At 34.4% G+C, this 23,377-nt stretch overlaps 1 protein-coding gene across 2 annotated transcripts; it reads right to left on the bottom strand.

Annotated features, from left to right (window-relative positions):
• Positions 1-992: 992 nt before the first annotated feature.
• Positions 993-23,269, bottom strand: LOC126699384 (dual specificity protein kinase YAK1 homolog). Of its 2 annotated transcripts, none has more exons than XM_050397144.1 (18): positions 22,435-23,269; positions 17,701-17,897; positions 16,070-16,223; positions 15,837-15,946; positions 15,674-15,743; positions 15,474-15,556; positions 15,261-15,339; positions 15,130-15,170; positions 14,289-14,411; positions 12,953-13,103; positions 12,561-12,675; positions 12,293-12,375; positions 12,123-12,197; positions 6,545-6,619; positions 5,605-6,419; positions 2,264-2,416; positions 1,497-1,842; positions 993-1,311 (listed from the first exon to the last, which is right to left on the bottom strand). In XM_050397144.1, the coding sequence occupies exons 1-17, from the start codon at positions 22,618-22,620 to the stop codon at positions 1,527-1,529; spliced, it is 2,826 nt and encodes a 941-aa protein (XP_050253101.1). In that variant the 5' UTR covers positions 22,621-23,269; the 3' UTR covers positions 993-1,311; positions 1,497-1,526. The 2 variants fall into 2 exon arrangements, with proteins under 2 accessions (XP_050253101.1, XP_050253100.1); XM_050397143.1 differs by having other exon boundaries at positions 1,538-1,842; positions 22,435-23,268.
• Positions 23,270-23,377: the final 108 nt, after the last annotated feature.

Genomic DNA, 23,377 nt, shown 5'->3' with positions numbered 1-23,377 from the left:
TTCTTTATAAACTGTGTATTCTTGTGTACAGATAGTTTTAACGCATTGTTGTGTGCAAGTAGTTTTATTTATTTTAAAGCATAGTAAACACTTTTGCCCGAAGACATGTCTTTAACAATTATTTTTGGCTGAGACGACATTTTCTTTTATTAGAACATTTTTTTCACATGAACTCATCAAGAACACTATTGTTATTACAAAACATAGGATACTATTTTTCACAATTGTTGACATCGCTTAGCGTTCTATAATAAAAATGATATCAGTAGGTGATCTTGTGCCCCTCCGACAATTGTTGAGGCTAGTCAATTGAAAATTTGTGCTTCAAAGGACTAAATATACCTTTTGCCAAAATGGGTTCCTTGATACCACAGGTAACAGAAATCATGTACAGAGCATATTTGATGAAAATAAATATCTCAAGGAAACACCTAGAAAACCAGTAGTAATCAGCCATTTCTCTGATGATGTTGATGTAATTGTTTTCCACCGTTTTGGTCATCAATTAACAGATGAAGCAGTCTTCTGTTTCCAAACTTGTCACCATCTTGTAGCAAGCAAAAAAAAAAAAAAAAACTCACTTTTTCACCCAGTTCTCAGTCCAGTTCCCAACTGTAATTCACTCGAACTAAATAAATATCACCAGCATCATCTTATTTTCAAGGGATTGAAAAACTTGTTTAATTTACAACAAGAATGGCCTAGTGGATTGGAAACTTTGTAAATAACCCATTTGGCTTTTCAACCAAACATAACAAATATAACAAATAATAGGGAGAGAAAAAAAGTCTATTACAATTCATACATCTCTTAACAAGAGAAACTAAAAGACCTATTGGCTATTCCTAGATCAACTCACACCTTGTCGAAATTCTTTTCAGTAGCTGCAATGTAAATACTTCAATAATCAGGTTAGATTCCCTCAAATAAATAAAAGGCAATCAAATAATTAGTGCAACACTTAAACAACAAAACCAGGTGGTCAGGAAATATATGCAAAAATCACGGCCCTTGATGGGTCATAACTAAATGAATATTGATTGCATGCATTAAGTAACAAGAAGACAATAGAAATCATAATCATAATTATATTGCTGCAACCACAATGAATAAGCATTGTCTGATGGGGACTTTTCTAGCATAAGCCCATTAAGAAGCTGAACTATTGAGTACAACTTTCTTGCCAACTCTCAGACATGACCCCTCACAGTAAAAAGAATGAGTTGACTCAACATTAGGCAATCCTTCCGAGGTCTTTTCTTCCACGGGAAGTTGGCGGAATGCTTGTGACAGGATGATTGGCCCTACGCCCTACAACAGAATGCCAGGATCAGTTTAAATGATCAGTTCATTGCATCCCCTCTATTCATCTCAGATATAATTTTGACCTTTGTATTTGTGCTAGTGTGTGTGTATAAATGGATAGGTAAGTATTCCATCGTATATTTTGACTCAAATATTTCTGATTAAAACTTATTGAGAAGAAAGGAAAATACAGAATGTTGGTGTGGCTTGACAGTATCAAGTCAGGAAGTACCCCATGACATGCCATTGTTGAATGAGCTACTCCCAGGAGAACGTGGCCCCCCAGAGTTGAAGCTGGCAGGAGGGGGCTGAACCTTCATATGATTCCATTCACCAATTCGAACATTGGTAGATCTCCCATAATTGAAACGCTGACCAGGTTGCTGCTGTCCCAAACGGCTTGGAGAATTTTGTGAGATATGAGGTATGAAATGAGAGGTCTTTGACATGGAGCGGCCATATCCAGAATGTGGATCATGAGCTGAAGGAGGGCTACCCACCTCTAGATGTGGAAATGCTTGAACAGGTCCATTTTGTCTGAAGCACATCATTGAAAACCATAAATAATATAAACAATAGAAAGGAATTTGAAAGAAAACCACTCATTTGCCCCTTAATCACCATCACTCCCTATGGGGAGGAGGTATCTAATGTAAAAGTGTATGCAAAATCTCTCTCACACACACATTGGTCCATGGATTTGGTTACTTGAGAAAATTAAATCCAAATTAAAGTGTTTTATATTTATGTACAAAATCCTCAAACTATCAAAAGATTCTATAGTTGTTATGAAGAGTTCAATTCATTTGGTACATTAGTTCATATCCAACGCCACACAACTAGACATATTTCAGGCTTCAACAATAAATGGAATAAACCTGTAAGAAATAAGCTGCATTTGGGAAATTTAAAATCTGACCATGCAACCGAATGAATACTAAAACAAAACACAGCTTACCTTTGTACGGACAGAATTGAGCTTGTGCTTGAGGCAGGGTTAAATCTTCCAACCCCGACCAATGGTTCTGAAGATCCAAGATGCATACCTTTGCTAAAATCAGCTGTCATTGAGCTCACATCCAAACCATCCTCTTGCAGAAGAAGTTCATCACTGAAACAGAAACATAAAAACTGTCAAACCAACAGTTAAACACGCTTAAGGTTTTCAAATCACCAGAAAATCCAAAGTAATTAACACTTTAAAAATCTAGTTGAGCAGCAGGGGAGAAAACCCAATAATTCAATATGATATTGACATTGATACTCAGCTCACTCTTTACATGCATAAAACAAAATAGTTTTATACAGATTAATACATGGAATGGATGACGATGATGATGACAAAACAATTTGCATTTGTCTAAAATCTATTTTTGATTTTTTGATTTTGATAAGTGATATGTTGAGAAGAAATATGATCTTGAAATTCTATCCTATCTATCTGAAAAAATAGAGTCTAGTGTAGAAGAAACCTGTAAGAAGAAATTACAATTACAGCAACAAGCAAGATTAAAACCAAGAAATGATGATCGGATTGAAGTTGAAACAATCAATTTCTAGGCTCAAAGAGCTCAGGAAATATTCAAAAATGAAAATTTATAACATAGATAAGAAAAGGCTGCCTACAACGGTCAAAAGAGGCTATTTATTATAGCTTTTGAAAACTCTAGAATCCTAACCCTTCATCTTACATATAACAATTAAGTCCTAAGCATCTAACTTCATTAAAAGTCACATGCTGATCACATGACCTTTTAAAATACTATTAACATGATAATAATAAAATAGCACAAATAAATAAAAGACAAAGACTAATGAGCTTTTTTTTCCTCCCTCCCTTTGGGCTTAAATTCTCCTGCATCAGTTCTCCTTGGGTTGAAAAAAACTTGTCCTCAAGTTTGGCTTCAATTTTCATGATTTTTTAATCTCAAATGTTTTCCATCGTTTCTTTATTTATCGTCTTAAGTACATCGCTAAATAGCTCCTTCACCTTTATATGCCAATCTAGTGCATAACTAGCTTGAGATCCTTTCTTTGGTTTATACTATAAACAAGTCACATAAAATAAATTACCATCATCTGTCACCATACAACTTTGTTCCAAAATTATCTCAACTTCTTCACCCTTGCATCTCTTGAATCTTGTCGAATTGAGCCTCGCTCCATAAGTTCTTCCAAACATAATCAAATCTTGTATCTCTATCCTCCTTTTTTTTTGATAAATAATGTAAAAATTTGTATCTCTATCTTCAGAAATATAAAGATTCCTCAAGATTCAGCATTATGCTGAAAGAAGAATTATTAAGCATCACATCTTTCCAAGTAAAAGTATCCATCTTTACTAAAACTCTAAAAGTTCTCTTTGGAATTCAACGAACGCTAGTGGGCTCTCCAAATCAACCTGTGTATGCAAATCTTACATGTCCCAAAAACACACTCTTAGGATTTGCACTGAACATTTGGTGTGCATCAATCTCTTGAATATCTATATATCTATCTATATATATATATATATAGAAGTACTCCTCTAAGTCACCATCATCAAAGTAGACACAATAGATTGGTGGAGAATCCCAGTCTATGATACAAACTCTTTCAAAAATTTCATCCTTCAATTCAACTACACATACCAACTGATCCTCCAATCTGCCTTGTGCCACATGTCCTACAAGTCCATCATCATGAAAGAAGTTTTCATCTTCTACATCATCATTCTCATCCTCAAGACCACGTTCCCTTTGCAGTCACCTCCCGGAATCTCCATATGGCTCCCAATAATTCCTATCATTGAATAGCTTGTACAACTAGCAACACATTATAAGCCTCATCTCAACCATCCATGTCTGCTGGTCTTGATTTCCTATACCACACAGCCAATTATATCTTAAGTTGCAACCTTTGACTCAAATATGAATATTGTGTATTAGATATATGTTCTTTTGCTTTGATATCCCAGGAAGCAAGGACACTGCAGCATGGGTTGCACGTTCATGTTGGACACATATTGGACACTGGACACACCTTGGACATTGATGCCTGTGTCCCCAACATATCCAGCCAAATAATAATAATAATAATTTCTTTCAGGAATTATTTTACTAACTTTTAACTTTAATTCTTTGTTTAATATTTTTTGAACGTTAAAAATTATAAGATTCGGATATTAATAAATGATGTTCTGATTAGTATTTGATGGGGTTAGACTCTTTTAAAAAAAATAAAATAATAATTGTATTCTAAACATCATTTAATAGCCACAGATTCATTCTATTATCCACTTGCTCTTAAATTGATACCCGTTTAACAATTATCAAATATAAATGCTTAACAATATATTAAAAATAAAAATAAAAATATATTTAATGATTAATTAATATATGTATCCCCGCCATGTCATATCCTGATATTTCAAAAATTGCCATATCACCGTGTCAAACTCGTACCCGTGTCAGTGTTTGTGCTTCCTAGCTGATACCTCTTAATGTGATGCTTAAGGTGATGACAACTAAGAGCTAGTGTAGAAGAAGAGTTTGATATGAAATTACAGCAAAAAACAAGATTACAACAAAGAAAAGTATAATAGGATTGAAGTTGGAACAATCATATATCAATTGCTAGGCTCAAAGAGTTCAAGAAATATTCAAACATGAATTTCATGTAGTACATAAGGAAAGGAAGCGTAAAATAACTCAAAAGATGCCAGTTATAATAGCCTTTAGTGACCCTGGAATTCTAGCCCTTCATCTCATATAACAATTAAATCATAACTGTCGAACTTCATTAAAAGTCACATGCTAATCACATGACCTTTTAAAATACTAAAAACACAATAATAAATAATAAATAACATTAAAGAAATAATAGACAACTAGACTAATGTGCTTTCTTTTAGAGGGGAGGGGGGCTTAAATTCTCCAATATCAATAAGTACATTATTCTTTGATAATAACATAAAAAAGTATCATGTCCTTCATACCTTCTACAAGGATTAAACGCATCATAGTAGAAGTATATAATAGATACACAATCAGTGACAAACACCAGTAGCCTAGGCAATGGTGTTTACCCATTGGGCAGTTAGTTGTTCAAGTCTGACTTATCATGATGCTTTGTTCTCTATAAGTTTTTAAAAATTATGGACAACTGGTTGTTGTGAATGTGCCCTATGTCCCAATTTTGATTGCAATATATCCCTACGTAAATAAAGCATGTTTATGTGCAAGAAATGGATATCTCTCTAAACTTTGTAATTTGTGTATGCAAGTTTAGATTGCAATCTGAAATTTCTTTTCTCCTTACCTATAGTTGGGATCCCAATCTCCAGGATCAGGCAGAGAGAGGACAGCCTCAGGCTTGTCATTAGTTGCTCCTGCAGTTTGTGGGAACTGCACATGCGTAGAAGAACATGGCATGCTCTGAACGGAAGAGTAACCAGCAGCAATTCCACCGCCACCTCGATGCTGCTTCCAGCTAGCAGCATTAGAATTTGACTGCAGATGCGATGGTGAACCACCAAATACTTGAGAGTTTCCTTCGGCTTGTGTGGAGATGGAGCTATCGGTAAATTGCCCTTGCCAATGAGAAGATGACGAGCACTCTTGAGATTGGGGATTTCCAGAATATCCCCAACTCTTTCTTCTATTCATCTGGCTAACTGCAGCCATCTTTCCTAAAGGTGATCCATGACTGCCTCTTGCTGGAGATGTTGGACCATAGTGTCCAGGAGAGCCAGCTGAAACTTGACTATAGGAGCTTGGTGGAGTAAATTGTGAGGGGCTAGTGCCAAGGGGCAATGGTGCAAAATTTCCTGCTGAGGGACTCACACCAAGTCCATTTCCATGTGGGTATGGCATTACCCTTCTTCTTGCATCAGGACTACTTCCCAGCATTGAGACATTACCCTGTGGATGCATGTTCATCCCAGAAGGACCAACAGGTGAAAAATATTGAAACATATTACTACCATCTCCATAGCTTCCATAGCTACTACCAAGGCCAGTAGTATCACTATAGCTACCATAACTTCCAACACTGCCATAACTGTTGGCATGTGGATATGGCATCATCTGAAAGTGTGGGCTGTTATGAAGAGCAACTCTGTTCCTGCCTGGAATCTACGTGAAAGTACATATACTTCAGAGAGAATATAATGCAGTAATGCTGTATAAGACATAACAATTAGATATGAACAACCTCCAGTATTCAAATAATGGAATAATTGAAGGAACAAGAGGCTTACATTAGGAGAGAGACCAGCAGCAAACCAATGCCCTCCGCCTGGGTGATGGTCCACATTGATGTTTTGAGCAACAGGCTAAGCACACACAAAGATAAATATATAAACACAGGGACAAGAATACTTTTTAGATGCGTATTAAGCATGCTATATGAATCAGAATATGTACATATTGCATGAGATATCCAACAGGATATGCATATTAATATTACCACATATAAATGAAGGAACTTCATAAGTCAAATAGTAAACTGCAATAAAACCTTAATAATGTTGCCAAGAGCCTTGTGACTCCCCTCCCCACTTGTTGAAACAATTGAATTATATATATTAAAAAAAAAAAAAAAAAAAAAACCTTCATAATGTTATTGGAATTAGGTTTTAAATATTTTTTTTAATCATTAGTTAGGTGTTAAATAAGGATCTTACTTATTATTTACGAAAATGGACCAGGACTGTTAGCTCATTAAAAATATATTTAATAACTCATAATACACTAAAGCATATTTAATTAATTGATGCTGAAAGTCAAGGGAGGATTCTAGAGTTTAGGAAATTAGGGTTAGGGTTTGTAAAGATTTGGGAACTTTGCTGAAATTGGTTGGGGAATTAAGAACTCACAAATGTGATTACACTTGCTGGAAGTAACTAGTAGATCATACTAATAGGTTCCTAGGAATCACTCATGGTGAAAGAAAGCATCACAACTTCTACGGTTTGAGAAACTCAAAGACAGCAATCAAATTTTGATTATACATCAATAACAAGAGTCATTATAAAGGTCATAGTTAAATTTTATTTATTTTTATAGGTATCATAGTTAAGTTTTCTATTTCCAGAAAGTACAATCACATCTGCAAGTTCTTAATTCCCAATCAATTTCAAAAAAATTCCCAAGTATTTACCAACCTAACCCTAATTTACTAAATGCTAGAATCCCTTCACATTCTACATCAGTAGTAGACACCTAAAAGAAGAGTATAATAAATAAATGGCTACAGGGCTGTTGCTTGTGTCATTGTAGTGGGGAAACGGTAGATCACTTGTTGCTTCGTTGCAAGACTGCTTATGCTTTGTGGAGTGAAGTTTTTAGGGTGTTTGGTGTTCAGTGGTGGTGCTCTCAACAGTAGTTAACCTATTGTTTGAGTGGAGGAATTGGTTTGAGAAGCATCCTTTGGATGTTTGGAATATTACTCTGCTAGTGTGGAGACAAAGTAATAGTCGCACTTTTGAGGATAGGGAGAGATCGCTAGATCAGCTGAAATCCACGTTAATTCACACTTTGTTTGATTGGTCTCGCACATGGGATTGTGACTCTTATTTAGAGTTCCAACTCTTATTTTGTTTTTTGGCTTGATTTGTTGTAATATTTTATGGTGTGTTCATCATAATGAACAAGAACGAATCTTCACTTTCAATAAAATTTTAGTACTTAAAAAAAATAGCATGAAGGACCTTTCCAACCAATAAAGATCTTAAGATTGAATAATAAGGTTTTTTTTCTCTCTTAATTTTTTTCTCTAAATATCAAATTTGAAAATTAAGGTAGTTAATAATAAGGATTTATTATGATTGTATTTGTATATGGAACTAGATTAAGCAATTATTGATTTTGTATATGTATATGGAACTATAGTCTACCATTTAAAGAAAATATGATGCACTAAGATTTTAATGGATGGTTTAAATATATAATAGAATTTAGTTTCAATTTAAAAATATAGATTAAAATAATGAAGAGTAAAGTTGTGAGGCCTCAAAAGTTTATGAGGCACAATATTATGAGGTTAACTAAAAGTCAAACAACTTTGGTTTATATATATATATTATAGGTTACTTCTATTAAGTGACCCTATTAAATGACCCAAAAAAAGAAAAGCACACTCCAATTTTAATCATATTACTATTTCTTGCTAATGCAATCATCAGTTTGTGTTTGGTGCCACCTCACCTACAAATGGATATCTTTTAATTAAAAATTCAAAATATATGCAATTAATATAAAAATGTATTATTTACTTAAATTAAAGCTAGAACATATAAAAAGTTTGAAAGAGGATTCGGGGATCGACTTAAAAATCAGACTTAAGAGAGTAAGAAAGCATATCAAAAGTATATTAACAAGTAAACTACAATAGAAATAATGATGGGTAGATAAGTGCACTAATAAGTGGTCCTCTGTTTCAACATTGCATTGGTAGATCCAACACCACTTAACCAGTATTTAGTCTCTCCTAAAAAGTGTCACATGTAAGAATTTTTTCTCATGCTGCAGTCCACACAAAGAAAACCACTTTTTTTGGAGCCTTAGTACACCCACACACTTTTTCATGGAAAAACCACCCCATTGGAACACCTCTGAATGCCTTTTTATTTTATTTTTATAAATGAAAATTTTATTAGAAAATAATGGAATGCACCCAATACATAGGACATATACTAGATGTACAATGATCAATAAAATCAATTAAGTTTGAAAAAGAAAAGAATCCAGAAGCTGTCATCTATTCAAACAAGGTTCTGACAAACTGCAATTTCAGGTATAAAATAGTCTGTTCACACCACTCAAAGTTTCTAGCAATTCTTTCCCACCAAAGGCACCAAACCTCTTGATGCTTCATGGTAAGATTGAAAACCAAACCTATTAATAAGCATTTATTATGATAGCATTTGTATGTGGAACTAGATCAAGCATTTATTGATTTTGTATATGTATATGGAACTATATAGTCTACCATTTAAAGAAAATATGATGCACTAAGATTCTAATGGATGGTTTAAATATATAATAGAATTTAGTTTCAATTTAAAAATATAGATTAAAATAATGAAGAGTAAAATTGTGAGGCCTCAAAAGTTTATGATGCACAATATTATGAAGTTAACTAAAAGTCAAATGACTTTGGTTAATATATATATATATTATAGGTTACTTCTATTAAATGACCCTATTAAATGACCCAAAAAAAGAAAAGCGCACACTCCAATTTTAATCATATTACTAATTCTTGCTAATGCAATTATCAGTTTGTGTTTGGTGCCACCTCACCTACAAACGGATATCTTTTAATTAAAAATTCAAAATATATGCAATTAATATAAAAATGTATTATTTACTCAAATTAAAGGTAGAACATATAAAAAGTTTGAAAAAGGATTCGGAGATCTACTTAAAAATCAGACTTAAGAGAGTAAGAAAGCATATCAAAAGTATATTAACAAGTAAACTACAATAGAAATAATGATGGGTAGATAAGTGCACTAATAAGTGGTCCTCTGTTTCAACATTGCATTGGTAGATCCAACACCACTTAACCAGTATTAAGTCTCTCCTAAAAAGTGTCACATGTAAGAATTTTTTCTCATGCTGTAGTCCACACAAAGAAAACCACTTTTTTTGGAGCCTTAGTACACCCATACACTTTTTCATGGAAAAACCACCCCATTGGAACACCTCTGAATGCCTTTTTATTTTATTTTTATAAATGAAAATTTTATTGGAAAATAATGGAATGCACCCAATACATAGGACATATACTAGATGTACAATGATCAATAAAATCAATTAAGTTTGAAAAAGAAAAGAATCCAGAAGCTGTCATCTATTCAAACAAGGTTCTGACAAACTGCAATTTCAGGTATAAAATAGTCTGTTCACACCACTCAAAGTTTCTAGCAATTCTTTCCCACCAAAGGCACCAAACCTCTTGATGCTTCATGGTAAGATTGAAAACCAAACCTATTAATAAGCATTTATTATGATAGCATTTGTATATGGAACTAGATTAAGCATTTATTGACTTTGTATATGTATGTGGAACTATATAGTCTACCATTTAAAGAAAATATGATGCACTAAGATTCTAATGGATGGTTTAAATATATAATAGAATTTAGTTTCAATTTAAAAATATAGATTAAAATAATGAAGAGTAAAATTGTGAGGCCTCAAAAGTTTATGATGCACAATATTATGAAGTTAACTAAAAGTCAAATGACTTTGGTTAATATATATATATATTATAGGTTACTTCTATTAAATGACCCTATTAAATGACCCAAAAAAAGAAAAGCGCACACTCCAATTTTAATCATATTACTAATTCTTGCTAATGCAATTATCAGTTTGTGTTTGGTGCCACCTCACCTACAAACGGATATCTTTTAATTCAAAATTCAAAATATATGCAATTAATATAAAAATGTATTATTTACTTAAATTAAAGGTAGAACATATAAAAAGTTTGAAAAAGGATTCAGAGATCTACTTAAAAATCAGACTTAAGAGAGTAAGAAAGCATATCAAAAGTATATTAACAAGTAAACTACAATAGAAATAATGATTGGTAGATTAGTGCACTAATAGTGGTCCACTGTTTCACCATTGCATTGGTAGATCCAACACCACTTAACCAGTATTAAGTCTCTCCTAAAAAGTTTGTCACATGTAAGAATTTTTTCTCACGCTGCAGTCCACACAAAGAAAACCATTTTTTTGGAGCCTTAGTACACCCATACACTTTTTCATGGAAAAACCACCCCATTGGAACACCTCTGAATGCCTTTTTCTATTATTTTTATAAATGAAAATTTTATTAGAAAATAATGGAATGCACCAAGTACATAGGACATATACTAGATGTACAATGATCAAAATTAAGTTTGAAAAAGAAAAGAATCCAGGAGCTGTCATCTATTCAAACAAGGTTCTGACAAACTGCGATTTCAAGTCTAAAATAGTCCATTCACACCACTCAAAGTTTCTAGCAATTCTTTCCCACCAAAGGCACCAAACCTCTTGATGCTTCATGGTAAGATCGAACATCAAATTCTCCATTGCTTCTATTATTAAAAAATAAAGAGCAAATAAACCAAAATTCAACAAATGTAATATTGTTTTTTTTTTAATAGGTAATCAAAGCTTTATTGAAAAAAGTACATCGGGTTCACGATAGTGAACAAAATGTACTTGAAACAGTTATAAACAGATACAAATGTAATATTGTTTAAAGGGTAGAAGGATTATTCTTTCAAAATAGAAAGCGTAGAAGGATATCGAGAGAAATCACATAGAAAACCTAAGACTAGAGTCTAGAAAAGTATTACCTCTGTCCCAAACTGTTAAATCTCTATTCCATTTTGGGATGTCCCAACATATAGACCTCTTTAAAAAGTTAATAAATATATTCCCTAACTTGCCCTATACTTTATTTAACAAGTCAACACCATTCTTTCACTAGAGTTTAAATTAATGAGAAATGTTTTGGAAACTTGTACTTTTTTTATTTAAAATAAACTTATGATGTTCCCTTAAAAAGCTGAATTTTCTAGGACCAACAATTTGAGATGGAGGGAGTGCATGAGAGGAAGGCATCGAAAATAACTTCTTTTGATAATTCAATTTTTACAACAAGTGGAAGGGGAGATCCCTTGTTCTCCTCACAAAGGAGACCAGGCAATGCCATTGAGTAACAAGGCTCTTGGCACACTGAAAATAGTTGTTACATTGATTTACAATCATATCAACTCAGGTTAAAGTTTCATGAACCAATTAACAAACTTTTTAAAGAGACCAACTTACCACGCGGGGGGTCTCAGGGGGAGGCTCATAACGGCTTGTGAATGGTTCCCCAGTGACAAAAGGGTGTTTTGAAGCCTGCATGCATATAGATTACAAATTATTCTAACTTTGCAGCTTGAACTTCATATAAGAGATGACAAATCAAGACAGTTGAAGCAAAATTCAACAACCTGAAAAGGTGACCACCGTTTTGCTGGATCAAACTCAACAAGCCCCCTCAAGAAATCAATTAAAGCTAATCGTATTTGACTTTCTGTTACAAGTTCATGATAAGACAGCCATTAGTGACATATTCTAGAGAAGGTAGCAACATTTAGTGAATATATTTAGTGACTGAGAAATATATATATATATATATATATATATATACTTGTCAAAAAACCATGTAGTAAAAATATTGGTGTCTCCTACTTCAGACAGAAAAACAGAAGAGAGTACCTTTCATAACATCTTCCTCAGGCAAGTTCTTTCTGTAAGGGTAGTTTGTGACAATTGTTTCAAGATTCTTATGATTGAAATACTCCTTTCCAATCACAGGCTTTTTCATCTCTCTCTGAAAAGAAATGAGCAACACAACAATGAAACAGAAAAACATCAGAACATAAACAGAATATCTCTCCATGGCAGGGGGGATATAAGAGATGGACTACTCTTTGTAATTATATACAAGATAAACTGATAAAGAAAGACGAATTATACAGAGATTTGATGAGGTTTTTTCTTTGATATTCATTATTTATTTATTATTATTAATTTTCAATAATTTGATTTTATTTTCACTTCTATAAAGATTTTTCTCTTACCTAGATAACTATAATATAAACACTTACAGTTTCATATTCTTCTTCTGTTAATGCTTGGTAAGCACTTCTGCTGTTTGTTGAAACTTCACCATTCTCTAAATTCTGGACACTCCCAATGCACTTAAAAAACTTACTTGTGTTTTTTGCCTCCCTCAATACATAATCCGGGGGTTGCCCTCTACAAAATGTTGACAATATATTAATGGCTGTTTGCTGTTTGAAACAATTGGAAAGAGATACAACAAACTAATGAAAAGTGACTAATGAAACAAATTTTTGGTACATATACACAATCTGATTTTTTTTTTTCTTGAAACAGAAAAGAAGAAAATACCCTTTTTTATTTTTTATTTGTATTTTTTGGATAAGTAATAAATTTCATTAAGATAGCACAATTAAGGGTGCAATCCTAGTACACAGGATAAACACCTGTGCTTTGGGGGAGGGAGGAGGGGAGGAGGGGGGGTTACTTTTGAGAAGGGCCAGTTTATGTAATGACAATACAAAAATATATAAGGCAATAGAAGTGCCAATATACAATTCCAAGAAAATAGTGGCCAGAGGAGAAACAGCATATCAATACCTTTCATATCTATGTTATTAAACAATTAACTACCTCAAGGCAGCAGAACCAGAAAAAAAAAATAATAATAATGATAGAAAAAAACTCATTGTGTAAATTTAACCCCTATTCTAAACATTATATACCATAGATGGAACTGCTAGTTCGAAGCAAATTATGCATAAATACCAAACTCCGGTTTAAATATTTGATAAAGCAAATGCTGATTAAACATTTCTTCACATATGGCTCAAATATCGCTGTCTTTTGGTGTGGACAGAGAGCAGTACCAAATCAAAGTTTAGCAACCCCCATCCCTAGGCTGAACTAGGTATTAATGCTAGTGATGTTACAGATCGTCGTGCTTCACTACTGGCTATTGTGTTCTATTCTTTCACTTAATTTTTTTTACCACACAAACAAATATTATTTATAAGTAATTTACAGAATTGAAAGCAGACAATCCATGACATTGGAAGAGGAAAATTTCCTAGATCAAGTAAAGTAGACTAATGCCTCAACAACAAGAAGCATGCCTTAGTCCCAAAATTTATTTTGGAATCAGCTATGCATCCTCAATAGAATAATAAGGGTTCTTCACTAATATTCTTTTCGCCATTTTATCTATATTTAGTCATACTCTATGTTATCTCATTAATTGACATGTCCATTTTCAGTAATTCTACTAATGTCTTCCTCAGTCTTTTTAAAATTCCCTCAACTTGAAAAGGTAGACTAATGCCTAGATAAATTAAATACAGATAATTACTTTTGAATCACAAAGAAAAAGAAAGGGCATACCCAAGTATTTCAATCATTCGCCTAAGGAGATCAAATTCTGAAGCTCCTGGGAATAATGGCAATCCTAGAAACAATTCAGCAACTATGCACCCAAAGGACCACATGTCAATAGCTGTAGTATATCTGGAAAAAGGGTTAAGAACCAAACAGAACACTCACAATAATAGGATGAAAGACAATGGAATGCAAAAATCACACTTAAGATTTCAAACGCACCAAATACAAAATCTACATCTCTTATAACATTATTATCAACAAAATAATTATTCAATAATTAATGATAAATTATCATTTATTCCCAAAAGGTTAAGCTGTCGGGGAAAAGGTGAATTCATTTAACCTTTTAAAAAAAAAAGATAATCATTTAACCAGTATTCTATTCTAACAATTACTATCCAAAAACAAATCTTCTAATGGACTTTCAACAGAGCTTCTCAATAGAAGATCCTGTAATATTCCAGTCGACTTGAGAGTACAACCAATTGTATGTGCGGCTCGAAGCAGTCAACTCAAGCTCCAGTTGGATCAACTTGGATCTCCTTTTTTGCAAATCATTAATCCTGTAAATCTAGTTGTAAGAAGTTCTACAAAATAATAGATTGCTGGAGGCTTTCCCTGATGCCACAATTTTAGTGGGTTTCCTTTAACTCAATTCCGGTCTCAACTGTGGACAGTTTGGCTTAAACCTAGCTGATCAGTTTGACTCCAACAGAGTTGCAGCCCAGGAAGAAAGTAAACAGGGGTAAAACTTGAAAGGGGAAAAACTTGGCAGAAAGTGAAATCAAACCAAAGAGACAAGACTAAAATAAAAGTACAGCGGTAACTTCACTGATAAGGATACTGATACCCAAGAAGAACTTCAGGAGATCTGTAGTAACGACTCTGTAGAATAAATTAAAGGCATGAAATTATAAGATCATCCTCCGCATGTTAATATTGAGGCAAAAGGCTGGGAGTAAACATTCTGTGAACCTGAATGTAGGAGTAAACAGTGCGATCCTCCATGCATGCTGATCCAAAGTCAATAATTTTAATCTCTGCTGGCTTCACACTGTTGGTGTTTAATATGCACAAAAAAAAAAAAAAAAAAAAAATTAACATAAATATAATAGTTTTTTTTTTTAAATAAAAGAAGTATCAACTACCTAATTTGAAGAATTTAAACTATAATCAAAGGTAACATACCTAGTGCACAATAGAATGTTTTCTGGCTTCAGATCACAATGAATTATCCCAGCATCTTTTAACAGAGCCAGTCCCCGCAAAATCTATTAGAGAAAAAAAGGGGGAAGGAGGTGATGTAAGATTGATGCAGAAACTTACAAAATAATCCAAAGAAAATCCATTACAGGACTAGATCCAATCCCAAGCAAGAACTGCTTTACCTGTTTAGAAAACATTTGGACAATGCTCAATGATAATCCCCTAAAATGATTTATTTTGATAAGCTCATACCTGAAAAAACATAGAATATGAAAACTGTGACCCATCAAGACTAAAACAATAATTTTTTGAATGGTGATAAAAGCTGTAGTCACTGTAACTTACAGATTTGTGTCAAGCAGTTCAAAGCAGATGCACAAATGACGCTGATGTACAAAGTAATCATAAATACGAACAATGTGATGCTTATCCTCAGGATCATACTTCTTATTCAGCTGCAAAAAACAAACATTGAGGCAGAAATTTCACTGCTACTTTTCTTTTGAAATTAATACAGAATTTTCACTACTAATGTCACTACACATGGGAAACATAAAACTAATGGAGAAAAGATTTACCGTTGTCAATATAGTTACTTCAACCAGTGCCTGTTGATAGTAAGCAGGCTGATTTTTTATGATCTTCACAGCAACAAAACTGTTAGTTTCTGCAAACCAGCATTTAGCAACCTGCCCAAATGTTCCATGGCCAAGAACATCCTTTACAATGTATCTATAAAAGAGAAAAGGAATCCAATTAAATGGTTAATTCTGGGATGAAAAATCAAATAGATAACAGGCCAAAATTGGATTTGACAAATGCATGACAACATATATTCTATGTATGCCATATTATCTTCTTCCATTAATCCATAATCAATCATATCTGTTTGTTTCCAGCAACTCAAGTGTGGTCCCCCATTGCCTCATTAGGCAGAGACGTTAGTAGAGGAGTGGCACACATACAAAAAAACTTCAGGAATTTACAAGTCTACTACAAGTATTAAGATGCCAGAACAAATTTATATTTCACTACATCATTAACAACTTCACAATGGAATCTTTAGAAACTATGCCAGCTCAAGCATTGATGATGATGCAAACAATAGCATTTCTAACTTCTGGGTTAAACATTAACCATAGGAACTTGAAAGGGCACATCAGATAATCTCAGCAGGTACAATTTCAATCCAAATTCATGTCTTTTTCAAATGATATAACAGAACTATAGATAAAGTGCTTCCAGAGTCAACGTTTTACTCCCATAGTTCGTTTCCTCAGAGAAGGTGGAACTCCCAACGATTTTTTTTTTTTTTGGGTTGGGGGGTGTTGGGGGGGGGGGGGGGGGGGGTTGTGTTGGATACTTTCGCTTGGACATAAGCCAGAATGCTTTGATTGCATCTATCTCATGTCATTGGTTAAAGGCCAAAAAAAACCTACATAGCAAGTTTACACTTTTTTTTTTGATAGGTAATAATAGCTTTATTGAAAAAAGTACATTGTGTTCATGATAGTGAACATATTGTATTTGAAACAATTACAAACAAATCAGGAAGAAGAAATAATAGATTGTAGGAAATCAAAAATGGAAAGACATTGTGTAAAACCCAGATCTGAGACCACTCAAACAAAGTCCCAACTAGCAAAGACTTCAAAAGATCAACAGGTTTCTCAGTGTCTTCAAATGTGCTGATATTTTGCTCCCTCCAAATGAGCCACATCAAACAAGCTGGTACCATATTCCAAACATTGGAATAATGTTTTCCCAAAAAATTCCTCCATGCAAAAAGACAAGAAGCAACGGTCCTCGGCATCACCCACTGAATCCCAAACATTAGAAGAACTTCACTCCATAAAGCATGAGCAAAATTACAATGGAGCAAAAGTTTACACATTGAATATTTACAAACCAGAAACTGAGAAGACGATATTTATAGCAACAGTATGTACTCCCTGGGTGATTTGTCCTACTTATAATTAAAGTTGAGATATATCTTGCCTAGATTGAAACTAACATAAGCTGGCATTAGCATAGTTGAACAACTATACTGAGATGCAATAAAACAATCACCAATGCCTTCAAGCAAACAAAAATTTCAAATGCCCTTCGAAGAAATATGGCAAAAGGAGAAAAATATTTCGAAAAGAATAGTTGAAATAAAGTGGTATTAAATTTTTTTATTTAAAAAATAAAGGTAAGAATAACAAACCTTCGCTGTTCTGAATTGATTAAGACATAGTTTGCAGTCAAAATAAGATCTGAGTTCACATTATCGTGACCATCATTTAGGACTCCAATGGATGGGCTAGTTAAGTATCTCTTTGGATTTAGTTCCTCTGAATACTTGAACTGTGGATTGCATAATTGGTATGTTTCAACAATGTCCTTTGTTAGTCTTGCCACCAACTGCACAAGTGAAAGCTACATGTTATCATAATATCTGCTTTGTATATTCAGATCTAGGTAATCTTCTGACTATATAAACGTCATCATGATGCTATATCAATTGAAATATGGAAGCTATAGAAATAGCAACTGCTTAATTCATCCACCTTAAGACTGAAAAATCCACCCTTCCCCAACCCAGGCATTCTGAGTTTGAAAATTCCCTTTGCTATGTATCATAAAGCAAAATATGAATAGAAAATTTGAATTGATTGAAAACTTTAGTGTGAAATAATTTTTTAAAAGCTACAAATTGTGAGCCTTAAGCTATGAAAGATGGGTGCGTTTCTGGATTCGGGTGCAGGTGCGGGTGCAGGACTCGGCAATTTTTGAAAAAGTAGGATGCGGGTGAGACGATTAAAATATTATTAAAAATATTTTTATTTATATTTTCTATATATTTTTACTATTAAAATATACTTAAAAAACACATTACTATGGCCTTGATTCACAAAACAAAGAAAGAAGAAGGCAAGAAACACAAAACAAAAAAGAAAACACAAAAGAAGCAACAAATATTCAGAATAAAATTGAGGAAGGACAGATTTAGGATGTTTGGGCCTTATTCAAAGCCGATTTCGGCTGTTCCGGCATGATTCAAGGCCGATTTTGGCCTGTTTCGGTCGCCAGCTGATACGGTCCAATTTTGGCCGAATCGGCCCGGTTTGGTGCGAATTGAAGCCGAGTTGGCACGAATTGAGCTGAGTCGATGCGAATCCAAGAAAAAAAAAAAAAGGCTTAGACGCGGCACCGACGCGCAGGCAGCCGTGTCGGGCCACATTGGACTCTGATGCGGCACCCTCCCAGCCACATCGGTGCTTCAGAGGCCTTAAGTATCTCATAGACCTCTACCCTAATATCTAGTAAAGATGAGGTTCAATACACGAATCATTGGAAGTACAGATTACTTTCAGGGTAATTGATTACTCCAATTCCATTTGACCTTGTACAAAAAACCGCTAAAAGAAGCAAGCAGCTAGTCTCCCGAACTATCCATATCCTCAAAAGTTTGCCTATTGCGCTACCTCCATATACACCACATCAAGCACAGTAGAACTAAATTCAAAATGTATGATAAGTGTTTCCCCAACCAATTCCACTGACTAAAAAGAATATCTGGTACCATTCTTGGTAAGACCCATGAAACCCCAAAAGATCTAAAGATAAAACACCACAACTAAAGAGCCTTCTCGCAATGAAGCATTAAATGATCCACGGTCTCCCCACAACAACACGTGACACACCAGTCAACAAAAGCAAAACCCCTACTTTTTTTGATATGTAACGAAAAATTTTATTAAGAAAAACAAGAAGAATGCGACAAAGCCACACTCCATATAAGAATGGTATGTAAGAAAAAAGACTTAATCTCTAGAAAGGACCGCTCACATCCCCCAAAGCATCTACCATTTCTTTTACTCCAAATACACCACATCAAGCAATGCGGCACAAGTCTCCAAAAATCTATATTACGATGCCTCCCGAATTTACCTTGCCAAGACTCAAACAACTCAATTACCTTATGAGGCATAACCCAATGAAGTCCAAACAAACAAAACTCCAAAGACCATAGCTCAAATGCTATGGAGCCCATAGCAATGAAGCAAAAGATGATCCACCGACTCCCCACACCTCTTACACATGTAATGCCAATCAAATTGTCACCTGTGAGAATCTTACCCGAGCTGTGGTCCAATAAAAAAATAGAAACTCACCAAGGGGCCTTAACTCTCCAAATACCTTTCCAAGGAACGATGGCGGAGAGGGGACCTCGCAACTCATTATAATGCGAATATCAAATTCCTCATTCTTCTTCAGTTTCCATCTCGTGCAATCCCCATTTTCAGTCGAAGGGGTATTAGATTCCAAAATATGAAGGAAATCCTCCACTAAATCCAATTCCCAATCATTCAAATCCCGAATCAAATGTACTCTCTAGTAGTTGAAATCATTGACTTTCTTGCTGCTTGGAAAAGCAATACTTACCCCCCCACCCCCCCCAAAAAAAAAAAAAAATGGTGAGGTCAGTGTGAAGGTAGAGTACAAGGCTATGGCCTATACAGCTAGTGGGAAGTTATGGGTAAAATCTCTTTTTGAAAATAGGATTTTTCAGTAGCAAGCATGCTAAGAATCTAAGATGTTTGACAGCCATATATTTTAAGATAGGACTAAATATATTGAGTTTGATAGTCACTTCAAGCAAGAGATAGTTATGAGTAAGTAGATTGTGGCCGGTGGCCCTTAATGGCAAACAATTGGGACAAGTTTTTATCGAAGCCCTTTAGATCTACATGGTAAAATGGACTGTCATATTATGTGCACCAAGGAATAGTGTTAATGGAAGATGAGGCCACAACGACCTTAGAATTAGACACCAAAACCCTTTTTTTTTCCCTGTAAGAAAAGAAGGCTGAGGCCCAAGTACACAGGGAGTATACCACGAACACTCAACAGGAGAGAAAAGAAAGAAAAAAATTAACCAACAGACAAACTGTCCATAAACTCCATAACAACTGAAATTGGCCAGAAAGTTGAATAGAAAATATCTCCCACTACATGTTGTTATCTTTTTTAATGCAATTTAATTTGAAAACCTTGTCTCAGGACCACAAAAGGACTTCAAATTTGAAAATTTCCAGATGGTAATATGGTTTCCAAAGAGTATATAAAGCCTAATAGTTCCTTTTCATGCAACTTCTCAAGACCCTTAACCAGTTACCCAAAAAAAAGGCATTCCATGAGGATTCCTGCCAACCTATCCCAATGTTTGCAAAAAAGGAGATGGGGGAAGAGGAAAGAAGAAGGGAAGAAGTGAAATAAACTAGGGTGGACAGATACACAATACATTCCCGCCACCTCTTCCCCTTTCCTCTTCTTCTTCCATCTCCCCCTATCCAAGCAAACCATAAGCACTGGTAGCCAGAGAATTTTTATTTTTATTTATTTTTTATTATTATGAATAAGTTACACATGCATACAATGGGTTTTAAATCCACAACCTCACCCTCCATTTGAATCATAGCTCATTGGCAACTATATAAACTTAGTAACAACAACAAGGAGATGCAACCAAATTAACTGGATATATAAAAAGAAGCACCGATACCAATTACCAACAGCAGATTTCAAAGATCTAAGGGCAATAAAATCTAAAAAGAAGAAACAACAGAAAAATCAAGTATTATCACTTCCACCATCCTGGGTAAAGACTGTACCAATTGCCTTTTAATTCCAATATTTCATGCCTACCTTCACCAGGCTCGTATCTACAGGTTTGGTTCAAAGGGACTTCTTGTGGGAAGAAGGAAAAGGAATGGTATTTCATATATTCCTAGTGAACACATTTCTATTGAAGTTATGGAGGTTCCTTGAAATTGCCATACAACTTACCAAGGAAGATATTCTGCTACCATATGGGACTTCAGGTAACAAACAATTTCATTATAAAATGGAGGGTACAAATAGGCGTGTTTAATGAAATTTTTGAAGGAAGAAATATACTTTTAATTAGTTTAGCAATCTTGAAAGGTATTCTTTTGTAAGGAACCGTATAAGGTACAATTTTTATGAGAAATAATTGGTGTGGATATACTTTGCTTTAGTTTAGCTTTTCTGTGGACATCATTGATGGAACAGGAGCAGAAGATAATTAAAATTCAAAGTTGCATTGGAAGTGATTGGCAATTGATGATTTTACTGATAAGCTTTGATAGTAAAATCTTCAATTGATTGATGTTACAAAGGATATAAGCTAGCAACAGGTCACTTTAGGATTATTTGCATCCTTTCCAAGACATTGCATGAACTTGCACCAACTATAAGAATTTACTCTTCCCCCTTTAGTCAATACAGTTGCTCTAAACCCAAGCTGACTACCATCTCAAACCTTCCGTATACTTCTTCCATCTTTCAAGCATACTTCAATTTAATGAGAAACGCTTGAGATAGGAAGGGCTGGATTGAAAGATCCTTTCTTAAACATCCGTACACGTTGAGGGAATCATGTCAAGTGAAGTGGCCTTTGTTACTAAGCCCTTTTCAGAATTTTTGAAATATTTGTCTTTTTTCTGGGAGAAATGATTTAAATCATTTAAATTAAAGGTTTTATTGAACTGCATTCTCAAAAGGAAATGTCTTTAGCTGCATTACATCCTTCTTTCCCCTTTGCCATTTTTGAACAAGTATTTTGTTCCTTAACAACTATTTTGAAGTGGCAGGCAAATATCATTACTTCAACTAACATTTTGTGAATTGGGACATCTTAAGCCCTCCCCATAAGACTCACTCCTCCAAAATCCAATACCAATGCAGGTACCAAATTATAACCACATAAAAACTCCAATTTTCCCCCCATATTTCAACACCGGCATACTCAATTCCCAAAACTTAAATTTCAACATGCAAATTGCAAACTTAAAAATTGAAGCTAAAATAACTTGCAACAACAGCAGCATAACACACAAAAAAACTAAAAAATAAAAAAAGCCATAACACTTACAGGTCTCCGCACAACAACACGCAAAGCTTGGACCTTGTTCACGGTACCATAAGGACTAAACGCCAGCTGCCTCGGCCGCCAACTCAACCCGGCTGCAGCCGCCATCGCCGCCGCCGATAAGTCATCGGCACCACCACTTCCGCCACCCAAATCCTTACTCTCATTGCTAGGGCTCACCTCATCCATGACCCAAATTCAGAAGCCCTAAAATCAAACTCCCACCTTTAAATTTACCTCACCCAATACCTTCCACATCGATTCTAGCACACCCCTTTTTTTCACACACAACACAACAATGAAAGCACACACAAAATAAAAATCCCAATTCAATTACCCGATCACCGATCGGAACGACCCAAAAACCCGATTGTTCAATTGGGGCTCGAGCTTTTTTTTCAATTCAACGTTCAAAACCCCAACCGATTCCAATCCCATCCTTCTTCATTCACAGAATCGATCACAGCTTTCCAACTCTCAAATCATCAATGACCCAGATCATAATCTATCAGATTGATTGTAAATTTACTATCTTTTTTCTCTTTTCGAAGCTCTCAAACCCACAATCAAAGATTGAAATAACAACAAGATAATGAATTGGAGATCAATAACACATATATAAAACAAAACAAAAAAAAAAATACAGAAAAACTAAGTAATAGAGATTTGATGGCGTTAAGGAAATTTGGATAGAGTGAGAGAGTGTGAGAGAAATCGTTGTTGGAGGAGACAGACAACTTTGTTATTGTTCGTCCAAATAGGAGTTTCTCATTTGTTATTTTATGGGAACTTGGAAACATACATAGTACATACATATGCCTCTCTCTCTCTCTGTTTATGTTGTTGTTGGCACAAAAAGCACTTCTTATTAATCTATTCATTCATTTTTTTTTTCCTTAAAAATTGTACTACATGTCTTACCTCACGCAATTCTGACCGTCTGATT

The sequence above is a fragment of the Quercus robur genome, chromosome 9 (assembly GCF_932294415.1).
Source record: "Quercus robur chromosome 9, dhQueRobu3.1, whole genome shotgun sequence".
NCBI lineage: Eukaryota > Viridiplantae > Streptophyta > Magnoliopsida > Fagales > Fagaceae > Quercus > Quercus robur.
The sequence above is the reverse complement of the archived record's forward strand: the minus strand, read 5'-3'. Positions and strand labels throughout refer to the sequence as shown.